This window comes from Indicator indicator, chromosome 10 (genome assembly GCF_027791375.1).
Source record: "Indicator indicator isolate 239-I01 chromosome 10, UM_Iind_1.1, whole genome shotgun sequence".
Classification (NCBI taxonomy): Eukaryota; Metazoa; Chordata; class Aves; order Piciformes; family Indicatoridae; genus Indicator; species Indicator indicator.
This window is the reverse complement of record NC_072019.1, coordinates 26,026,865-26,050,774: the sequence shown is the minus strand read 5'-3', so window position 1 is coordinate 26,050,774 and position 23,910 is coordinate 26,026,865. Positions and strand designations below refer to the sequence as shown.

Below are 23,910 nucleotides of genomic sequence, written 5' to 3'. Positions count from 1 at the left end.
GATGGATGGATTTTGAAAGACTCAGAGTTCAACTCAGGATGGATGTGATCCCAACATTTCAGATTCTTGTCTCATTGTGGTTGGAATGGCTGAACCTCTCTTGTCTGCAAAATTAGGCAAGACATCCTGTGAGAATGGGCTCTTTTTCACAGCAGTTTAGTCCCCAGACGCGTAAAAGAATGAAAACAAGAAACGGAACAGAACATTTTTACTTTTGAATAATGGCTTCATTTGGGCAGTTTAGAACATAACTTCACTAGAAGAGTTGAGGAGGAAGTTCTTGATGCCAGTATGCCCATCCCTAGACACATTCTTCCACAGAGCACATAAACACTTTCCTAAAACGATAATTTATCTAAGAAACTCCCATTTTGTAGAAGGCAAAAGATAAACAGAATGGGAAGAAAGTACACGTGGGCAGTGTTCACACTGTTCGCTCTTCTACCCCAAAGAAATAGTTCAAAAATGTCAATGTGCCCTGCTAGATCCACCTTTGCTCTTGCAGAAAACTCTTTCTTTGTCTATTCTGGCTTTTCAGGATGAGCAGGAGAGGGCTGGGTGACTTCCTGTAGCAGCAGAATCTCAGGTCCAGAGCAATTACAGTATTAACCTAAAACATCTCTGTTTTAAACCTCCCTGGGGTTCAACAGAGAGAGAGGAATTCCCAGAAGAACCAGTATCTTCATCAATTACAGAGGGAGAGTGAGGATTTTAGGATCATGGCTGGTGTCTCACTTTAATGCCTAATGTTAGGTGGGATGAAATCCAAGCCTCAGTCTGTATACTACCTATGTTAGCATAAACCTGAAAGAAAATTTACTTTCCTCCCTGTATCTTGCCACAGGCAATCTGTTTTGACATGCTATGCTCTTCTAAGCCTTACACTTATATCTGGCTACTTTTTGTTTGTTTGTTTTGAAACTGAGAAGACTGTAAATTGCAAGTATTGCTGAGTTATCCTTGTGTTCCTGGCCTTTTGTCTGGTTCATTTGCAGGAGGGAATAATGATCTGTCACCAAGGTAAATTCAGTACCCGGCAAATAATGCCACAGTGTCTCTGCTGCCCATTTCACAGTAAGACATTCTTTTTCAATGATGTTGCATCTCTGTTCTCGTGGGAACAGTTTACGGCTGACATAGCAATAGGAGTAATAACAACTTACATTTATATTGTACAGGGGATGATCTTTTGCTTCTCTCTCCTAACAGTGGACGGCTCCCAGACCTACTGCAAATGCATCCTTCATGGCCATGACAGGCAGAAATCTGCGTTCACTAATACTGGTCTGCTTCATTCCACAGCAGTTCTCATATCCTTTGCAGCCCCTTTTATTACTGCTTTAAATTGAGCTGTGGGCCACTACCATACCATGTATCTAAGCTTCTCACAGAAACCTGTGGGGTTCCCCTCCTGCATCAAAACCACAGCCACCACAGCCTATCAAGCTGCTGTCCATCCACTCCTGCTTCTCACCTCTTGCCTTCCTACTGCAGCTCCAGCTATGACATGCTCTGCTGTACGCTAAAAAATTCGCTCCCCTCTGCAAGGCATGGGGGACATGGTCAGCTCTCTGCATTCTGCTATTGGAAATTTCCTGAAAGTGAATTCCCTGATTTTTTTAAGGACCTTGAGGTATAACATGTGGGAAAATTGCAGGTGGTCTGCACTGCAAAGCTGGTCAGGTGGGGACAACCCCAAACACCAGCAGGTTTTCAGATGGGGATGCATCTGTCAAAGAACCTTCTGTTACAGATATGATGTTAAGAGTAAGGAACAGAATTAGAAAAATAACAGGGACAGAGGTCTAGAGTTTCTGTGATCTAGTTTCACAAGCTACCTAAGATGTATTCCTCCCTCATGGTCCTGGGAGAAGGTGGGGTTGGCCCATCATGGTCTGAATGATGTTGTTGACATCCTTGGGCCTGGCTAAAGCATAGTAGGAAAATGCTGACATGTACTCTGAACGCTGGTTCAGTTTTTAAGACACTGCACCCAAGCACCACTTCTCCCTGTCACCCAGTGCTGCAGTGGACTGGGGGGGTCACATGGCAGTGAGCCCAGGGGTTGGGGTGCTGACCATGAGAGAATGAAGGAAAATATTTGTATCCCTGGTAGCAAACCTGTCATTTTCTTGTGCTTCTTTTCGCCAGCAGCAGAAGCAAGGTGCTGGTGGCTCGTGCCAGAGCGTGGCTTGCAACGGATCCCCTTGCTTCAAGTACAAGTGAGGGAGGGTGGGAGGTAATGATTAGAGACACTCTAAAGTGATTGCATTAATTGAATCTTATGAAAATGGAAAACAGTATCAGTGTGTAATAATAAAACACCTCTGTAACCACGTACATCTCTTGTTTACTAGAAAGTGCTTCACTGACTACAGATTTACTCTGGGGCACAGCAGGAAACTTTTCTCCTTTAAATTTAATCAGCCCTTTTTTTTTTTCTTGTTCAGAGAATAATACCAGCTATCAGATCTGTGTTTCCCATCCACTCCTAAGACTCCTCGGTGCAGTGCCTGGAGGTGATGGTGTGAACTCACTCAAGAATGTGAAGACATTTTATAAATCATTTGGTTTCAGCAAGAGGGGGAGAAAGGGAGAAGGCAGAGAGATGATATGGTTTACAGCACATACTCGGCAGTAACTCCCAACTGTCAAACTTCAGCATTTTCTTCAGTTGCAGCGGTGGTTAACAAAAAAATGTTGAGACAGCAGACATGAAATGCAAGTAGTGAGCAGCACATTTAATCAACTGGCACCTCTCTACAATCCCATCACCAAAAACTTCAGACAGTAACCAAACCCAGACAAAAAACTTTGCCTAAGTGAAGATATGGCACCAACTGGAGGAAAAGGAGCAGAAACTAATACCATGAAGTGCTGTAAACAGCTTGGGGTGCCCTTTGTGTGCAAGATAACAATAGCAGAGCTAAAGGAGCATGTTTACAAGTGTGGCTTGCTCGCCTCACCTTCCTCCTGTCCCCTTTTGCCATGCTCACTAGGCCAATCCTGGGAAAATATTTGTGAACCATTTCAAATAAAAGTCTCCTTCTCACCTTCCAAGAAATGGATCTAGTATTTTTCCATTTCAGTCACACTACAGCCAGGCTTCAGAGGGGATTTTCCTCTCACAGCTTTTTGAGAGTCACTGCAAACTTTTTTTCCATTTCCTATCTGGCACCTTTGGCAACTAAAAAGCAGTATCTTCAATTAAAAAATAGTACCTGATTCACTGTAGAACCAATAAGGCTTTTTCTGGGAGCCTGGTCCCATGCAAGTGCCCTGCTCTGACAACAGCAACAGTCCAGCACACGAATTCCAGGAGCTGTGCATTGCTCTTCATGTGCATTGCTTTCCTTGTGTACACAACTTCAGCTTTACAACATTAAGGCTACCTGGAAAGTACCTGATTAACCCATGGATCTGCAGTACACGCAGACCCATAGAGTGTGTGAACCAAACATGAGTATTAAGGCTAGAATACGTTTGAATGAAAATCACCTTGTACCTGTAAAGCCAGGTATGACTCATCCAGGCACTACACCACACACAGAAACCAGAGGAAAGTGTGAATTAACGACTTACATTTCCATAGTGTATCTATACATTTGGAAAGGCCTAGAGTCAACAGAATACCTCCTGCCTAGCTCAGGAAATCAGAACAAAAGAGCATGTGAGTGCGAGCGAGAAAGCACGGTCCCTTATGGCAGCTCTCAGCGCTGTCCTTGCGCTACACTCTGACATTCACGCCCGAATGAACCAAGCTCTGGCTGAAGCAGCAGAGGTTTAGGTGCTGATGGTCTTAAATGTGGTGAAGGACAAGTGTGTAAGCAGGAGGAAAAATATGGTTTGTTATGAAGGCCTTGGCTGGCTGGGACACAAAATGTGGTGTATTTCTGATGCTCTGGGTGAGCTTGGTTGCCGCTCAGGTGCTGGGGATGGGCAGTTTGCCATCCTTCATCACCACATTCACCTACAGCGGGAGAGAAGGGTGCTGAGGCAGCTGGCAAACACCCTCTTGTCCCTTTTGTCTCCTGCAGGTTGCATAGTGAGAGCCAACGCTTCATCAGCTCATCTGCAGAGCACAGCTCCCAGCACATGCCTTTAACTTCCAGTGGTTACCACAGCGCTCACCACAGTGAGCACAATTTTGGCCAGGGCATGCTTCCAATTGTATGAGAGCAGTGGTGAGCCAGGGTGGATTTTGCTGTTGTGCTCTCTGAGAGCTCCCACTCACTTCAACAGCCGACTGGCATTGCTGCAGAGAGACACTACCTAAATAGATGTGAAGTAATGAATACTTCGAATAAGCGACTGATTTCAGAGTGTGCTTTTATCCCCGGGCCCTGTATTTATAGTTCAAGCCTTTTCAATTAATACGCACACCTTAAAAGAATTAAACTACTAATTATCACATTTTACCGTGGTTCACAGAACTTTCATCAGATCTAGTAAATGAAGTCACGAGTTCAGCTGAAGAAGCTTTACTGCGCCAAATTATGTCAAGGGTATATCATGTTGATAATAAAAGATCACTTGGTTGGAAGCCTAACCTAGAGATTGGGGAGGTGTAAAAAGTTCACATTTTGGATCATGCTGCTATGGTGTGGGCGTTTTGTGGGGTTTTTGGTGGTTTGTTTTTTTTTTTTCCTTGGTTATTGTGGAAGGCAATTTTCCTGCAAGTAAGATTTTCCCTTTGTCTTACATTACAGGCATTAGGATATTCTTACTTAGAAAGATAAATAGATAGGTTTTGAGGTCTTATTTTGCAAGTTAGGCCTTGGCATCACATTCTCTTCCCACTAATAAACTTCCCTCTCTACTGGACGGAAAATGAAAGTGATGCCCATACCACAAATAAACTTCTTTCCCTATGTGCTCAGCTTATTGGTGGGCAAGTGCAGCATTCAAAAGCATCCTTCAGCCTGCAGTAGCAATTACTCTGACACAACACAACTCTCAGCTGTTAATTAAGCAGCAAGTCTCTCAAGAAGACATATCCAAAAACCCTGCTTATACTGAAAGGTGGTGATTGCTCACAGTTCCCAGCACCCTAGAAGACTGGCTGAAAGTAGCACCAAGGCAACATGCAAAGGTAGAAGAGGATGGCATGAAAGCTGCCTGTCATGAGAAGAGGGCAGCAACCTGGCACTGCTGTGGGGCAAGGAAAAGCCTTGGCAGAGCAAGGGAGGGAATCTTGCTTTGCCAAAGCATAGGAGCTATCTACCAGGGGGCTCCTGGCCATCCCATTTCCACGCTGCCCTCTAGATGGCCCTTGGTGTTACCTTGCAGATAAATATACACGAGAAGGAATGGAACGGAGCAACAGAATGAAAATCTACTTTGAAATTACTTAGAATAATGGCAGCTGTACTTATGCACCTTGTCCAGCAGAAAGGTTCACTGCCTTTTTCCTGTACACACATATGGAGAAATAAAAACATAAACTCTAACCACATTTGTATTTCTCCCCTCCTTTGCAGCATTCAGCCACTCCAAGTGTAATGAACGTTTCATGTCTTTCAAGCACTGCTTTGTCATGCTATAAGCATTCATTTCGTGCTTTGAATATTTCCTGTCATATTCTCCTTGGATGAGGGTTTTTTTTTTGTGGAAATGCTTTGCTTGGGAAGGTTAACGGCTAGCAGCAGTGAAAACTGAAGTCCCGAAAATTGTCAGTCCTCAAGTCTCCAACACTGCAGGTCACTGATGACAGAGGCTCTCCACTCAGCCCCAGCAGAGTCTGCAGAACTGACCCTGAGTGATGACCACCTGTCTTGCCTGACTGACAGGCAACACCCTTTGTTGTTGCCAACCAAGGGTCCCCTCAGGAGAGTGCCAGCTACGGATAAGCAGGCTAAATACTGAGCCTAGCAGAGGACCTGCTAAATCCTGGAAATGGTGTAACCGTACCTCACAATTTGGACCACAAAATCGCTTGACTTAGAGCACGTACCTCAATGAGAATATGATAATATAGGGGGGAAATGGTGATTTCTTTCCTAATTTTTCAGATGCTTTTTCCTGATAGTCATGAAACTGGCAGGGAAATACAGCTGGATGCTGTAAAGTTCTGGTTCTAGACTGTTATGTTTAAAATACCATATTTCTAGTTCTTGTTGGAATCTATCTGAAATGAAATAAGATGAAAAAAATGCAAGACTAAATCACACATAAGTTAAATTTATAACCAGACATATCTGCTTTTGTTTCTTTGGGAAATGCTGGCTCTCAGAACTGCCTACATGCACTCTGTCTCAGGGGTTGATGAAACACAGGTTGGACCTCATCAGACCTTTGTCAGTTGATAGGTCCTGTTAAAGTTGACAGCTGATTCTGTCCAGCCTGTAGGAAGGCAGAAGAAACCAGTCCCACCAGGGCTCTCCTGCTCGGACAGAGCTTTCAAGCCTGGACAAAGTTCCCCATTGCTGTACCCAGCAGAAGACGATCCATAAGGGTGCAAATTCATTCAGAATTTGGTCCTGGCAAGTTACAAAGGTGCAAACAAGCTGACATCACCAGGAGATTTGACTTCAGTGTCAGCTGTGAGATTCTTTATTGAAAATGCTATGGGTTTTTTTTTTTTAAGCTTTTCTGAGGAAAGTTAATTTTAGATTAGTCCCTCAGGCTGTGATAACTCCTCGGTGTTACTCTGTAAACAAGAGAAGAGAGTCTTCTTGCATTTGTAAGATTCTGATGCAAATGATACCATGAACAAGAACACTAATAAAAGCTGCCATTACTGTATTACCCTGTTTGCAGCTGTAACTGATAGAAAACTTTCTCTGCAAGGCTTGGTTATCTGCTGCAAATGAGGTGTTTCAGGAATGTTAGTCATCTGAGACCATGTACTTTCAAACAGTACCAGTTTCAGGGAACTGCTCACGCCCTGCACTCCCCAGCTGGGAATTAAAGGGCCTCTATCCAAGGACAACTGACCCTCAGACACCTCAACTCCTGCTGCACTTGCAGCACATACTTGGTGAGTAAGTGTAAAGCTGGTTGGCATCAAGTTCAGTTGCAGATGAGAGCCTGGAGGCAGCTGGCCTCCACCTGAAGTAGTGGAGGTGTGAGCCTGGGCATGGCCTGAGCAGAAGGAATGCCCCTGGAAGGCAGTCTGGTTTTGCTAAGTTAAAAACTTGGCTGTCGAAGGAATTGGAGTCTCTCAGCTAACTTTCTACTTACAGTGTAGCTGAGTGGTGGGGGCAGCCTCAAAGAACAGTTATGTTTTCTGCCAATCTCAGCTTGAAAGGAGGGTTTGAAGAGTAAATTCTGCATTCAAGAAGAGTGCCTAACCCCTCAGGCCAGGCAGGCACTGCCTTCCACTGGCTGGAGCTACCTCACTGGCATGAACCACAAAGGCCAGGGTTTGGGACCAGAAGGCAAGCATTCAAAACCAGGCTGGACTCTGTGGCCTGTTAGCTAAGGCAGAGAGGTCTTTCCACCAGCTGCTTTTGCATTTTACCAGGTTGCACATAATCCCTTCCTTCCTTGCAGCCAAAGCTGTATTAGGCCTGCCATGACCAGCCTTACCTGGAGAAGAAGGGAACTTCTCTTTGCCTATCTCCCCACTATGGCCTTCTCTTTCCCCTACAGCTTAACAGCCAGAATTTCTTCCTTTATGTTTTAGGCATGGAAAAGTAAGCACATACTTAAACCTTTTCACTTTTTTTTTTTTCCTTAAAGTTTAATACCCAAGTCCAGACCTACTTAAGCAAAGAAATCACAGATGATATTTACAAGTCCAGTGTAATTACTGAAGGGTTGAAAAACGAGTTCTGTGAGTTACGGTACATCATTGTTTTGCCTTTTTCTTTTTTTAAATGTTACAAAGAACAATATGCCTTTCATTTCCTGCAGTGCTGTTAAGGCACTTGCAGCTCAAAGCAGCAAGAATACATTAAAACTAAAAAGCATTTGGTTTGGGCATTAAACTTTTTTTTTTTTTTTAGATAATGCATCTCCTTCTACAGAAATTGTTTTGAGCAGTGTATTTGGCACATGTTTGTAATCAGCTGTAATAATGAATGCTGTCTTGTCGCTTGAAATGGGAGAATTTACCAACTTGTTTAAAAAGAATTTGCTGATCTACAATTAAAGTGGTGTGCTACCGACTTAGAGTTATCAAATCACAGTGCCACATACTCGAGAGACATCAGTTATCTGTAGAAAGTGACACAGCATTCTCCTGCTTTACACGGCACACTTTGTGTGCACCTTTACACTTCAGTTATTAATTCACCAGTACCACCACATTAAACACAAACACTGCCTGGTGGATGTTTGACATCCATTTACTGACAGCAGTGACACAGTGCTGTGCTACAATTATTAACCAGTTTGTGCTACACCCCTCCTTTGCCTCTCTTCACCAATTGGAGCAAGGCAGGATTTGACTTTTAACATTCAACAAATCTCTGGAAGGCTAGAATCACAAATATCCCCACTTTGCAGACTAAAAGACTGAGAAGTTTTCCTACAAAAGTTGAAAATAATCCTACTTACAAAAAGAAAATCTATCCCATAGCTGTTTCCACAACTGAAAGATAGAATAAAAGCCCTAGAGAGAGTCCATGGCAGTGCTGAGCTCGGAATTCAGTTGTTCCTGATCCCCAGGCATGCAGTCACTTCACTGCCTCAGACTAGCCATTTTGTCATCCTCAGTTCACTGCAAACTAGTTTGTTTATGACATACAACATCAAACCAGTGCATTTAACAAGCTTTTAAAATCAGTAACTTTTTTTTCATTGGGTGAATTGCAAAATCACTCTGTGGTGCCAACTGAAATGAAGCTTTTACATACCATTAGGCAACTACAAACTTGGGGAATTTTCCACACGGGTGTTCCACCCAGCTAGTCAGAAAAAAACCTCATTTGAGCAAAATATCAGGACATCGAACATGCTCCTGCCTTTCAACTGAAGTTGCTGGTCTCTTTCATCACCCCTCCTGCAAATTCCCTCACCCACACAACAAACAAACAAACAAGCTTTGGGTTTTCTTTCTCTCCCTGAGAAGCATTTTCCTACGCTAATGGACCTGAGACAGCAGCATCATGCACACCATTTGGTTACACGTTAGCTTTTACCCTTGGTTCCACGACAAGATATCTGGACCTTGGACCATGCATGCATGCGTGAACCCTATCTCGCCTGCATGTTTGCTTTTCATGACCATTACACTGAGTATCTTTCCCTTTCTCTAGAAAAAAAAAAAATTTCTGTAAATTTTTACAGTAGTGATTATGTAAGTGTCTGCCTGAAAACTTATTCTGGCTTAATGAAGGCTGAAGAAAAGACTAGAGTTGGTGTTAAAAGCCACCACTGAGAACAGAAGATGTCACCATCATCTCTTGTTTGTGATGACTCTGCTCCAGAAAATGCAGCTATAAAACCCACTAGGAAAAAAAAAAAGGAGTGCCTCTAAAAAAGAAAAACTTTCTTTCCCATGAACTTCACTTTAATGAAGGTTAGACATACAGGCTTTCCAAAATAACACATACAATTTAGGATGATAAATTAAAATCTCTAGTAGGAGGCCTTCTTTTTCAGGGCTGTATAGTTGACCCTTTTGAACCTACATTACTCAAGGTATGCAAAATATATGTGTATAATAAATAGCTCTAGAATTTATGGAGTGGAACAGAAAGGATATTAACAGGCAAGTAGAGAGGCCGTATAACCCTCACAAGGCCTTTAAAGATTTATTTTTTTAAAATGGAGGAATGCATGCATGTAAAAGGTAGTACTTAATCGATACACTTCTTTGTGCCTTCCAGAAAGGCATGCCAAATGATTCCAAAGCTGCCCTCAACCTGGTCATTCCCCTGTTAGCATCAGTGGGAATAAGATTATTCACAACACTATTTTTCTTTGACTTTTTTTTTTTCCTTCAATAATTCCTCTCTGTGCGGGCTCGTTCCCACTCTCAGTAAAATCAATTACGAGACTCCCATTGACTCCGGAGGGATTTGGATCAGGCCCTGTGGAAGTGGGTCTACAGCAAGTGCAGAACAACACAGTTAATATGATTTATTGTGTCTGTTTCTATGTGTGCAGTTTTTCATTTTCTGAAGCCTGCAGTTTTGCTTTCATCCTCACGTTCAGTAGATAAGAGCTGCAGATCTGTGTTGATCTACACACAGGGTACACTGCAAGCTGGGGGCTGCATGTGCTAAGAATGAGCTCAGCGTCTGCCTAGGGGGAGCAACCCCTTTAGGGCCAACAGTCTTTGTTAGATGCATTTGTATGAGAGAAAATCTCCCACACAGGCACTGCAAAAGGTGCAGAATCAGTTCTGCTAGGGTGGGGAAAATTACCCTTTAGTAAAACTGAGAAAAAATTTAAAAATCTTCTCCTGTTTATTAAAAAAAAAAAAAGTGCCTTTTGCAGATCACCAGTAAAGTTTCAAGAATTCACTCAAAGCTTGTTTTACAAGGAAGACTATGGCTCCAAATCAGAGATATTTCATTTCACTAGGCTCTTAGACATTTTTACATTATTAAACACTGGCATTGCTGCTTTTCAGGGCAGTTGTTGAGTAACAGGTTTCCTTAAGACTAAGAAACTGCAGGGTAAGAAGAACTGCAGTTTAAGAGCTGTGAAAGAGTATTTTCTAAACATGAAATAATAACATGTTTGGTACCTAATACACTCTGAATTAAAATATGAGTTAATAAACACAGGCAACATATTCCCTACCAAAAAAAAAAAAAAAAAAAAAAAAAAAAAGGCAGAATTGGCAGAACAAAAATCACAGTTTAGTCAGTTCCAGTTCTTCTTTTAACCTCACAATCCTCTGGCTACAAATTAGAGTTTGTGAACAGGATTGATAAGGGAAATTAGGCACCGTCTTTCAGAAACGACAGGAATGTTTTGAGATGGTGTGTTTAGAGAAGAGCAGCACAAAATCCATCAAAATAATGAAATCTTTCATATTTCTGTGGGAGGAAAACACATGAACCCCAAAAGCCAAATTCTTACCAACCTCATGAGCCCTATGTTCTATGTCCGAAGATACATGCCAGTATTTTAAAGCTGTTTATGTACCTAAATCTCTTTTTCTTTCCTTAATTCTGTCTGGCATTGAAACCCTAATCCAAATACAGCCTGGTTGTGAATGCAGCCCTTCAACCTCACTCCCACTTGGAGCTTATTTAGTTGCTAATGAAGTCCCCAAAACACAAACTGAACACATCTGCAGCTGGTAGGGGTTTGAGGCAAAAGCAGATAGTTGCTCTGTGAAAGGCCAATCCTCAGCTCTGTTACTATAGGTACATTACTTCTGTACAATGTGCATTTGCTTATCCCAGAAATGGTGACAGGTTTTGAAAACATAAACTCTTCACACAGGTTCTCTTTTCCATGTTTGCACAGTAGACTCTGGTACAGCGGATCCCCTATGAACATCTAGGTCTTACATTAAAATCTGATTATGGAGTGAAAAAAAAAATCAAGAAAAACTACTACTAATATTCACTTTCATTTTGGGAGACACTGTTTCTAAGTCCTAATATAAGCAGTAAAACAAAACTCAGTTGCTGACAGGCCCACGGAAAGTTGTTGAGGTCTACCTTACTTAGACATAGAATCACAGAAGGGTTGAGGGTTGGATGGGACCTCTGAAAGTCATCTAGTTCAGCCCTCCTGCTAGAGTAGGATCATTGAAAGGAAGAGAAGCTGTAGCCTTACACACACAATATCCTTTCACACATAGTCCCTACAAAAATGTGCTAGTCTTGAACGATTTTTTTGCTTTACAAAGCAAGCCACTGACTCAGTAGAAACTACTGCTACTGCTTCTACTCCAAAATTGTCCCAGTTCCCCAAAGTCACAGTCCTGCTACTGCTTCCAAATAAGCACAACCCACTGCCACCTAAACGCTGGTGCTGCAAACACACAGAGAAAGAGCAACAAGCTCCAGTAGAACCTCCCTGACCTGCTGACCCATAGTACCTACAACCTTTATAGCATGCTGATGACACAATACAACGCTGGCCTCTCCTGTATCAGCCCTGCAGTGGATACCTGCCTGAGCAGTGAGTACATTTTTAGGTGAGCACTCTTGTCCTGACACTGCTATTTCTGGGACTGCTGCTGCTCACTTTTGTTTAGCAGATTTCTGCAGCACCGAACGGGTCTGCAGAAACGTATTTCAAAGGAACCATTTTGTTTTGCAGGACTATCGGAGATCCTGCACTCTAAAATGATGGCTGGCCACGTACTGGAAGTTGTTAGGTACTTCAGTGTGTTGTGTGAGAGCATCAATAAACAAAAGGAAGTTAAAAGCACATAGATAAAAACGAAAGCGTGAAGTACACATGCCGAGGGGGTCATGACTCATGGCCCAGGAACTGAAAGCCTTTTCTATGGAGGAATAAGGATAAGGGCTGCATACAGGAGGCTTTTTAATGGCATCTCCCTAATTAAAATTATTTTTAAGGGAAAAAAAAAAAGAAAAAGTCTCTCTCCAGGACTGGAGAAACAAATGCTGCCTTAGATTAGTGAAATGGTAGCATTTTTACTATGAATACATGAGCTATTTGTAGATATCCCATGTCAATTATTCTGAGTAATCTTTTTACGTTAGACATAGGAAAAAAAATCTTTATAAATATGGGCTGTTTTAATATCCCAAAGCAGGAGCAGCAGGTAAGAACTTACCATTTTCTGGCTGGTCCTTAATATCAGCTTCACTTGGCTGGCTGGGACTTTCAGATTGACTTGAATCTGAAAAACATAAAATACAGCCAAAAATTACAGGGTCTGCTGTGGAAAATAGATCAGAGGCGCCAGACTTCCTCAAAAGGCTGAGAGTACAAACTAAGGACAGGAGTGTTGCACTAGGACATGATAAAGCAAAAGTCCCATGCCTAGGTAATATTTTCACTTGGGAAAAAAAAAAAGAAAAAAAAAAGAAAAAAAGGAAAAAAAAAAAGAATCTTGTTTACAGCACTATACAGAGTGCTTGGTGTGTGTGTGTGTGTGTTAGCAGAAATTAAGCTTTGAGAATCCTTCTTTTTAAAGAAGGCATATTTCAACCACTCTCCTACATGTGTTTTAAAATGCAGCCTCTGTGATGTATACAGACCAGAGCCTTAATCCAACACATAGTAAGTCTCCAAACATATTTCCAAGCAGGCATATAAAGGTAACTAAGCAACACTAGAGTCGTGGTGAGCGTTGTCTACACATTTCTGGAAGGAAATCTGCAAAACTGGTAGAAGCTGATTTTTGATGTACTTTGGTGGTGGTTACGGTACCAGGAGATCACTGCAATGTATGGAGTTGCCCCTGATTTGAGGTGGTACAAATGAGACCAGATACCTGCTGAATTGCTTTAGAACTTGTGCAAATAGTGGGTCCTACAAGCTCCCAGCTAACACTCTCCAAAGAACACAATTTATTTGCCTAAAATAATAAAATGGCCTGTAAAATGATATGTGTAAATATGAGTGGCTTGCATTTTATACACATTATTAACTCTCCTTTATGTGAAGAAGATTTGGTTCAACAATTACCCTTAGCAGGAGCTTTAGTCAAATAGTATCTTCCTTCTTAACTATTTCTATCACTATGAATCGGGAAAAAAAGTGATGATCTTTAAGGTCCCTTCCAACCCAACCCATTCTACAAATCTATGAATAACCTGCATGAAAAAAATTCCTCAAATTATTTTTTTTTTTGCAATTAATACAAATCGTGGGGGGGGTGGGGGGGGGTGGAATTTCCTTTTTTTTATTCCTCAGAAGTCGTTCTGCAATTTATTGATCCCATCAAAAAAGTCTTTGCTGTGAAACAAAACTTAGGAAATGAACCCACTTGCTACTGCATCAAAACCACCCCCAATCATGGCAAACCTATTCTCTGACTTCACCTTGACTTTGCCAGAGTTTAGAATTAGCTGTCTGAAATCTGACCACATTTCAGTGCGAAGTCAATGCGAGATCAAAAGGTCATGACACTTAACTGTGATTAAATTGAAAATCTTACTTCTATTGCAATGGAGTGATAACACCACCCCTTCTTTTTCTTTGAGGTATTAATAGCGCTGGAAGAAGCAGTACTACTAGTGACCTTGGGTCAAGCAATGCTAATTTATTGCTTTAAAAAGGTTCCTTGCTTTTAAGCAAATTAAGATTTTAATTACCTCAGAGCACTATAAAGAAAATGCCTATTTTAAATATTCAGGTTTTTTTTTTTTACCTGCTGACTATATTCATTAGGTATCATTCAGAAGCTTAGAGGACAATCTTGTATATATTAAAATCTACAAGTGGAAAAAAAAAAGTGCTCACAAACCAAATTCTGATAAATTTGAAATTGTGAACATTTAGAATATTTTACAAAGAAAGCTTCAGTCTTGATAATTCTGTTTAAAATCAGAGAAATTCTCCTAAAAAGTAATGCTTTGCAGTGTGTCCAGAATCCATTGCCTCTCTTTTTCTATTTACTATTTTTAATAGTTCCTCCAGTGAAGCTCAATTAAAAAAAAATTATTCTCACTTCTGCAATTTTGTTTTAAATATTGATCTTCTGAATTCTCTTTAGTTGAAGCTCAAATCAGTGACAGCAGATAGACTGCTGTGCAATACACACATCCCTCTTATATTCTGGACACTAGATTTTGGCAAGAAGTTTCATGTTTCTGATACCACAAAGGTAGAAACAAGGGTAAAATACTAGGAATGTAAAATATTTAGCTAACATTCAAAGTCAGCATTCAACAGACTTCATCTTACAGGGCTGGCAGGAGGCTTCTGCTTATTTATTAGGGTTCTCTTTTCCACCAGCAAGCCATGGTTCAACCATCACCCAGGTTTTATGTTTAAAGGAGGGTCAGAATTCCATAAAAATATATATATATAAAAAAGTTACTGCAGACATATGGGACTCAAAGCATGTTTTCCTTTCAAAATTTAAAACAACCCAGCGCAGCAGTGAGAGGGACGAGAGCTCGGTGGCAGCGGCAGGAGCTGGGCTTGGTGCTGGCAGCCCCCAGCCTGGCACCTTGGCTCCCCAGCACAGCCCCGCAGCCAGTGGGCAGTGCACAGAGCCTGAGCTGCTCCTGGAGTTTGAGAAACAAAGTACTTTTGTTTGTGTGGAGTTCTTCTTTTCCCAACACCAAAGCTAGTGGCACAAGAGGGACTCTACTGGCCATAGGACATTTGTTTGCATATTGAAACTTAACTTACTTCTTTTATCACTCTGGCTACTGTGAAAACCTATTTCCTAATTCTGTTTTCCTGTAACCTACCCTTCTGCTAAAATTAAATATCAATTTCTATGAAAAGACAACAAAGGCTTCAAGCACTGTTCCTCATGGAGAGGCACAGGGCAATAAATGTAGGACGAGGCAGAATTAAACGCGGTCTATACGGCGGTACAGATCATGGGAGGCTACCGAAAATATGCACTGGGCAAGCGTATGCTCAGCATTGTTATGCAAGGTGGCATCTTGTGGAAACCCCGGATAAGAAGACTGAGTTAAGGCACTTAGCCAAAATGTTTATATGCAGAATTTTGCTTCTGTGATTTTATTCAGATGCCGCAGATGATCCGGTACATATAAATGTGCCGCCACATGGTTAAGGGATTGGCAAAATCAGAGCTGTTGTGTTTTACAGTCTTGCCTAGGACGAGAGAGTCTTGCTCAGCCTCCACCGCTCGCTCTCTGCTTTTTCAGCCGTTGGCAGTATCCTGTCAGGGCTTTTTTGTTGGTTTGCACATGGAAACTTTAACATTTGAGTTTTCTGAATGTTTAGTGTTTTGTGGGCTTGGCTATGAGGGCAGGGGGAATGTCCTGCTGAGTCAGTTAGCCAAACAGGTGACCAGAGGAATAAATTAATTTTTGCCCATACATAATTAATATAAATGGAAGATTGTTTTCATAGGCATTTGCATTAAATCAATAAAATCACTTACTATAGAGCAGTTCAACAATTCATTTGATTTTCTCTTTTCTATATATTTGATAGCTACTCAGCAAAAAAATATACACTTTATGCCTATTTTCTTTAGCAGCAACACTGCCAGTTAAATCCTACCACCTGCAATAATTAGAGCCATTGGAAAACATACAAAACAAAATATACAGTAGATGCGAGCCCCTCTTGAATCCACGGCCCCCTGCGGCAACGAGTTTCATTGGTGCCTTAAGCTAAGGCTGGTAGGAAGCCAAAGAATCTGTATATTACAATAAAGTGCATGTTATTAAGGGGAGGATTTAAATGATTTCAGATGGAGTTGGAAATATTATGGTGAGGAACCACTATTAGGATTGCTGATTTATTAAAAAAATAAAATAAAACAAACAAACAAAAAATTTAAAAAATCACCAAGGAATCTAGTTTTATATTTAAGGAAGCTTAACTTTGAATAGCACAATGGGGTTTATTTGGGAGCTTTTTTAGTTAAAGAAAAGTTAGTGGTTGGAATTTTTAACCCTGCACTAGCCAGAGTTTGTGTGAGTATGTACACTGGAGTCCCAGTTACTGGACAAGAGAGGCTCAGGGAGATCTGATGTCAACCATAATCATGAGGAAATAGGATAAAAAGCATGTTGAAGCTATTTTACCCTCTACTTCCAAGAATCAACTATGATTAAGGGATAAAGAAAAAGCCTCCAACAAAACAGACTAATTTTCCTGAAGTAGCATTTCCTACTATGCCTCTGCTCTCTGTTCCTCTTTGAATCTGTTTCTTAAGCATGTGCTACACCAGCATGACCAAGATGCTTACGCCCAAGACCCAGGTCTGCCTGATCTCAGACCATGCAGGCAAGGACCTTTAGCTCTAGGATGGAAGCTCTGGACTTTTCAAGATACAATTTTCCCTTTTCAGCTGCAGCTCCAGCTGGGCTGCACGGTGGCTGCGTGGAAGCAGGGCTTGCAGCGCTGGAAGGGAGCTCTCCATTGTTTGGAAAGAATAAAACCTTCCCAGGAAAGTCTGGCCCGTGGACAGGACCAATGTCAACAGACTGACAATATTGTTCTTTTTTGTAGACCATGACACACATGGTGAAGAGTTGTTATGCTCCTCCACCAAAAAAGCCAGCTATAAGTGTCACGGCACTCCCCAGTGCTAAACAACTTCATGGCTACCTGACTTTGGAGAAACACTTCCTTGGGCAGTAGCATTTTCTCAAGGTGCCGTGTTTTCCAGGGCTTGCTGAATCCAGCCTGGTGTGGCAATGACCTGTAGGAACCAGTCTTATTGTCTGCTGGCCTGCACCAACTGAACTAGAGGGCGTCAAGATTATTTTTCACCTAGGTAGAGACAGACCCCACCAGAAAGGGAGCCCTCGCTAGCAGCCAGCATGCTAGCTGAGGTGCAGATGCATCTGTCCTCTCAGCAGTAAAGGTGATCCCTACGTCGTGGAGAAAATAATGACCAGCGATGCCAGATGAGCAAGGCAGCTCTGCCACTGCCCATGCTGATCCTGCTCTGCAGCTAAGTAAAGCAGGTTCCCTCTCCTCCCCTGCCAGCCCAGCACCTCGCAGAAGCACCAGAGAAGTGCCCAAGTTAAATTTTCCATTCATATCGGGTTTGGGCAGGTGGGTGGGGAGAATATTGTATAATAAAGTGACATATTTTATTCAAGTTTCAGAGTCCTATTTGTAATAAAAAATTTATATGGCTGGGTTGTGTTCATGTAATATTTCATCTGTAATTTTGGGCAGGGATTCTACCAAAGATTTATATCTATTAAAGAAAAAAATTTCTAAATCATGCTTCCTTTATATACAGCCTTATGTGGTGAGCTTAAGGGATTTACAAACAGAAAGCAGCACCAGGACTAAGGCTTTTTTACCCCCACTTTCCCTTCATTATGCATTGTAACATAAACACATAGGGATTGCTCCATATATGCCACAACTATTATTTACAGCTATTTTGGTGGCTACGACTATTTCTTTTAAGGAAGGCCTGGCTTGCTGTTTAACTCCAGCCATCACTTTCAAGTCAACTTTTATAGGGAGTTCAAAGCGCTTCATCATCATACACCTCACCGTCACACATGCACATATCCCTACCCAATTTCCAATTTTATTTCATCCCCACCCTGTACAGTCCATCCCATCCCTGCAGCTCTCCAGTGAGGTTCTGCAGTGGTAAAATCCCTGCAGTGCTGGCCTGGTTGGTTCTTCTTTTTTTTTTTAATTATGTTTTTTTTTTTTTTTGTAAGGCGAGGACTCTTAATTCCTGTACACTGGGAAAGAGATTATCTTTGATAATGGAAATGTAAATCAAAGCTTGCTGTTGTTTATTCCAGACAGACATTTGTGTGTTAAGTCTGTTTATCAGGCAACACTTTGTCTAAGCCAGGAAGTAGTCAGCCTTTGTAACAAGATGTATGCAAATTACTTTCCCAGGAGCCCTTGCCACAAAACTTTTGTGGCAAAGAACCCCTCCTTGTTACTTCACCAGTAAGACGCTACTAAGCTACCCCGTAAGTAGACTAGCAACAAAACAGCTAGCTAGACTATGCTGATGAGTTTGAATGAGCCCAAAACATGTGCCCACAGTCTGTTGCTCGGTATTGTAAGCAGACTTTGTGTATTACATCTGTTTATCAGGCAACACTCTGCCTGTTGGGGTGGCTTTGTACCAAGGTAGATGCAAACAAAGATCTCCACAACTCCCTGGCTAACTTTTTTGTTGGGCACTGAAATTCTTCATTACTCTTCTCCTCCTAGGAAATCAGAATGTAAAACTTCACCGAGAGGCTGCAAGACCCTTAAAGCTGTATCAAAATGTTTTCATTTTAAATCAACTTTCTTTGTTCTCACAAGCCCATAAATGATTTACTGCTATCGTGTGATAGCCTAGAATGTGGGGAATCTGTGTATTCCCATATTTGTTCCTTGATATTACAAACAAGTATTTGATTCACTTCTAAATGTTTGTTTTTAAAACAGTTTACAGCCTTTGATTCCTGCTTACTGATTCATTTCTGGAACATTTTCTATTTATTCCTTTGCAGTAGCAAATGTTAATTTTGACTTAATTCAAATTGTCGTCAAAGGCTTCCTTAAGAAATCCCACAGCACAGATTTTGTTTGTTATAATAAAATATTCTTAAAGTAAACATGTGACCGTGTTTTTTAAATTCCAAGAGATACAAAAATCCGTTACCCAAAGGATTCAAATTGGTTCAGCCCTTTTTCCTAGACAAAATAAACACTTTAGGACTTTACTTGTTTGTATTCTCCTCAGTGGTGCTGTATGCATCACCAGCTAAAAACAAAGAAACTTTTAGCTGCTCAGACAAAATGCAGAAGCTCCCCAAACAACGAAGCAGGGGGGTGGGGAAGCATTCAGAAAGTCTGACAGTCCATTCAATATAGGGATGATGGCCATAATGCATCCAGGGTCCCCTTGCTAATTAAATATGCATTGGCACAGTTTTGATCGATGCAAGCCATGGATCAGATGACACACCTGCAAAATCTTGAGCCCAGAGATCCCAGGAAAAGGAAAATACAGGCTGTCCCCTTATCTTTGTTTTCAAAGGCTCTCAATTTCTGTGCTTAGATATCTAATTTAATTCTCTCACCCCTCAGCAAACTGGATTAGGAAAGTCAATACTGCCATTGTGCATTGACAGGAACACACAGCTTTCCTTTTATTCAATTTAGCCATGACCTTTAGACAAAGATAATGACAACTGTCTAAAAGTAAGGTATGGCCTTAAGGAAGACCCTGCAGAGGGGCCCCTCTCACTTTCTTCAGCTCCTCTGCCTGGGAAGAGCCCACCAGACATGAAGCAAATTAAAAAAATACATTTTCTCCCTAGACCACAACAACTATCTCAGCAGAGTGGTATCCTTGCCCATGAAGGGCTCTGTCCCAACCCGAGCCCCTGGACGCTCCGCTGCCTGCATGAGACAGTGGCCGGACACTCATAAGCCATGTACCAGTAGAGGTGGCAACATCTCTGGAGGAAGCACGCGTGCCAAAGGTGCCGAAGAGGGAATGCACTGTCCTACTTTTCCTGTGGCTGTCAGGGAAACGGTGACACGGAAGGGTCAGACAAGCGATGGCGGTAGCACTCATTTCTAATTTCTGGCTGGGATACTTGGGAGGAATTGTAATCCCAGAGTGAAGCGCACGGCGCCTAGAGCCGCAAACAACCATGCGTGGCTGCAGCAGAAGGAGGAAGCGGCACGTGGATTTTCCTGGAGCTGAGCTGAAGCCAATGGAAATGACATTATTTTCCGATAGGTCTTGCATCAATATTTTTACCAGCCTTCCTAGGCTAGATAGCATCTTTCTAATACATCTGTAAGGAAAGGACAGGGAACATGCTCTAAGCTAACGAACAGCTATCAGGCACTAATCCACTTTGCTACCTACAGATACAGGTTGTACTTGAATCAGTGACTTAGGCATATAAAAATTCATATTCATTGAGCTCCACAAAATGTTAGCTGCCATGCTGCACAATGTTTTAATTCTGCAGGATTTTTTTTAGCTGCATTTAAAAATACACTTGGCATTTCTAGCTGTGGGCCAATATTTTTCTCATGTCTTTTTATACAGATTTGGAGGGAAAGATATTTGTAATGGAAAAAAATATGTGCAAAGTTGGATTGCTAAGTTTCTGTAATCTTGGGAAATAAAAAAAAAAAAAAGTAGACTATGTAAGAGCTACAAGAATCCATATGGATCAACAAGAGCTGCCCTCATATCCCTGGGAAATATAAATTAGCCTACATTTCATCATAATAAACCCCAAAATAAAAAAAATCTAATTAGAGTCTCTACCCTCAGATTCACTTCTTGAAAATTTGCTTATCCCCCTCACAAAATGATTTACAGTACTTATATCCATTTCTTCGGAGTGATTTAAATTTATTGAATAATTTCAATTTTTAGAGAGCTTCCATTTGGATCTGTATGGGTTTCTAGACATATGCAGTGCTCAGTTATTTAAAATTAATTGCAGTACAATAATTTTAAATTGCTTCACACTATACAAATCTCAAGTGCTTTGAAATATTTGAACCATTCTATTTAGAACCATCAAACTTCTAAGCACATGCATCAAAGATTTGTTTTAAAAGCCGAAGGGCTGTACTGATGATCCCAAAGTGCAGGTGAGCAAGGCTCTGGGCATGCTCAGTGCACATGGATCTGAATTTATAGAACAATTCAACAAATTCTGCTCTGATGTCAATCTTTAATTAACAAAAACGGGTTCTGTAATAATTTCAAACCACTAAAAAATTTCTGAAACTAGAAAAGCACCGTTATAAAATAATGGTGTGCATTAAAACTATTATTACTTCTAATGTATATTTATAGAACATCCTTTTATCCTGGAAATTAAAACATCTTATTAACATTAAGCTAAGCTTTACAATACCTCTGTGGGAAAGGTGAGCATAACTATGCCCACTTTACGCAGGGATAAAGGAGGCACATAGAGGTTAAGTGACTTACCTTCACAGGCACAGTTACTAAAAGGAGTAAAAAGCATGGGGCTGAGTTCTCAAGCTGCTGCTCTGGATAATAAAGTATCATTCTCACCAATACAGTCATTACAATGGCAGCAGCAGTGCCTGCTTAGGAAGCCTTCAACTACATTATGTAGAAAATTACTTGGTAGAGTGGATCCAAAGTCACCTAGAAGGGATATTTCAAGTCACTCTCAGCTTCTGTTTCACTTGCCTATTTTTTTTCTCATTAAGTATTTCGGAAAACAAGAAATCATTTCTCCGTTTCTCTCCAGAGTATTTTCTAACTCGGTTTAACAATAGCAACAGTATTTAGGGTGACTAAATAGCTGGGTTTGCAATGCCTGACTTCATATATAAAGGCAAGGGAAGATGAAATTGTGTGATGAGCAGATCTGGGAGCTTTGGTCAAAGTCTCCAGATCTGCTTCTATGCAGTTTTACACTGGTGAGTAAACCAACATCAGCAAAGCATGATTGTGTCCACCATATGGTGAGACTCCATTGGCGGTAGCACAGTCACCCAATTAATCTCTATCCCCTGCCATCCCCTTGTTATTTATTTATTGTGACAAACTCATCCTTATGGGACCCAAGGCAGGGAGATGCATATTCCCAGGCTATACTCATCCATGCGCATCCTCATTCTTTATCCACACTGGCCAAGCAGTAGCTGGCGGTCTGGTACCTCTCCTCTGGCGAAGACACACAGTGCTACAAGGTCACTACCAAGGAGGTTCTCTACATTTGTTGCAGCAGACAGGAATAAAGTATTTTTCAAACCTGCCCTCCATCAAAAAGCCAAATAAACCCCACTCCCAGACAATGAGCACAACCCTCTTCAACCGCTTTCCACAGCTTGCCTTTCTAACATCACACAAATACCCTGGCTGTTTCTGGAGACCATCAGAGGACTCACGTACTTCAGGCTGTGCCTCTTGCTAAGGTCCCTCTGCAGCTGGAGCCATTCAAGACTTCATCAGCCAGCAAAAACAAAGCAAAACCTTCACCAAATCAACAAACTGGGCAAAAGCGCCAACCTCCTCCTCCTTTTTCAACCTCTCCCATTTCTCTTTCTCCTAAAAGACAGGAATAAATTTTTCCTGTGATTAACCAAAAATTCCAGTTGGAATCTATACATCAAATAGAATAAAGAACACTTAAAATAAACTAATATCTCAAAGAATGGGCCCATTGTCCCAATTAAGGATTATTCTGTTTCACACAGGACCGCTGATAAGTGGTTAGTTCACAAAAAGTGAACTAATATTCCGTGCAAATATTGTCAACAGCAGATTAATATTAAGTTACCAATGGGGCAATATCAACAAAGTTTAAGTGCTAGGTTTTTTATTAGGGATCTTCACTAGCAGCCCCATTTTCACAATCCTCTTTCATTTTGATGTACCTGACACTTTTCTTCTTCGCTCCCATTTCAGCCCCTGTTAAGTACATACTTGTTTGTAGTGGCCAATTTTTTTTTTTAATTTTTCTCCAGGCAGATGTCTTTTCCTTGTTCTGTGCACTCTGAGGAGTTCAACGTGGCATGTGAAAAATTTCCATTTCAGGTTTTCTTAAGCTTTGTGGAAAATTAAACTGCTGGCAAAAATACATGGATATATAAAAAATTATTAACAGCAGAAAAAGCTGCTCGATAGTTCTCTTTCCTGCCTCTCTACCTTCCTCTCTCTTGTCTTTTTTCCTGACAATGACTGCAGAAATATTGCTACGAGCCCAAAGCCTTTCTCCAACTGAGAAGTGAGAGGATTTTGCCCACAAAGAATTGCCACTGATTGCTGCTCCCTGGATATGTTTCTACTCTCACAATATTGTAGACTGAGAAGAAGAACAGAGAATTACCATAAAAATCAGGACGTGTTTTGTTGCATCAGTATCATGTTGGCATCAACAACATAGACTTGGGCAGGAAAAAAAAAAAAGAAAAGCAGCCTTTTAGTAGGCAGCCTACTTGTTCTGTGGATCTGCTCTGTGTGTGTGTAAGCCACACGAAGGGAAGAGAAAGTTAAAACTGGGAGAGAAGTGGCATCCTCCAACAGAGCCACCACTGTAAGCTACAGTGGAATCCAAGGTATCAGTGCCAGAAATCATGGAGAAATGGAACTGTAGCTACATCTTAAAGGACCATTAGGATCATTAGGAATATATCAAAGAGTTGGGCATGTATATATATATAAGGCAGGATTCACTTCCCACACACACACACATATTGAAAAAGGTTAAGCTTAATGTGCTGATTCAGAAAATACAACCTAGAATCCATTTTCACTTGATCTGAGTGTTGCAGAACTAAATTTTGAGGGAGAAAATGACACCCAGAAAAGTCCAGAGCTCTCAAAACCCGTAACTACGCTGTGTTACGGTAAAATTTTAATCAAACTTTTAAAGTGGTTATGATCTGATGAACAGACAGCTTGACTTGATTACATTTTTA

At 41.2% G+C, this 23,910-nt stretch overlaps 1 protein-coding gene across 5 annotated transcripts in view; it reads right to left on the bottom strand.

Moving 5' to 3' along the window:
* NFIA (nuclear factor I A) overlaps positions 1-23,910 on the bottom strand; it is a 246,013-nt gene that overhangs the window by 98,821 nt on the left and 123,282 nt on the right. For all 5 annotated transcript variants that reach the window (XM_054384297.1, XM_054384299.1, XM_054384295.1 and 2 more), the window contains exon 3: positions 12,662-12,727. In XM_054384297.1, the coding sequence (XP_054240272.1) occupies positions 12,662-12,727 (66 nt within the window). The remainder of the gene's footprint in view (positions 1-12,661; positions 12,728-23,910) is intronic.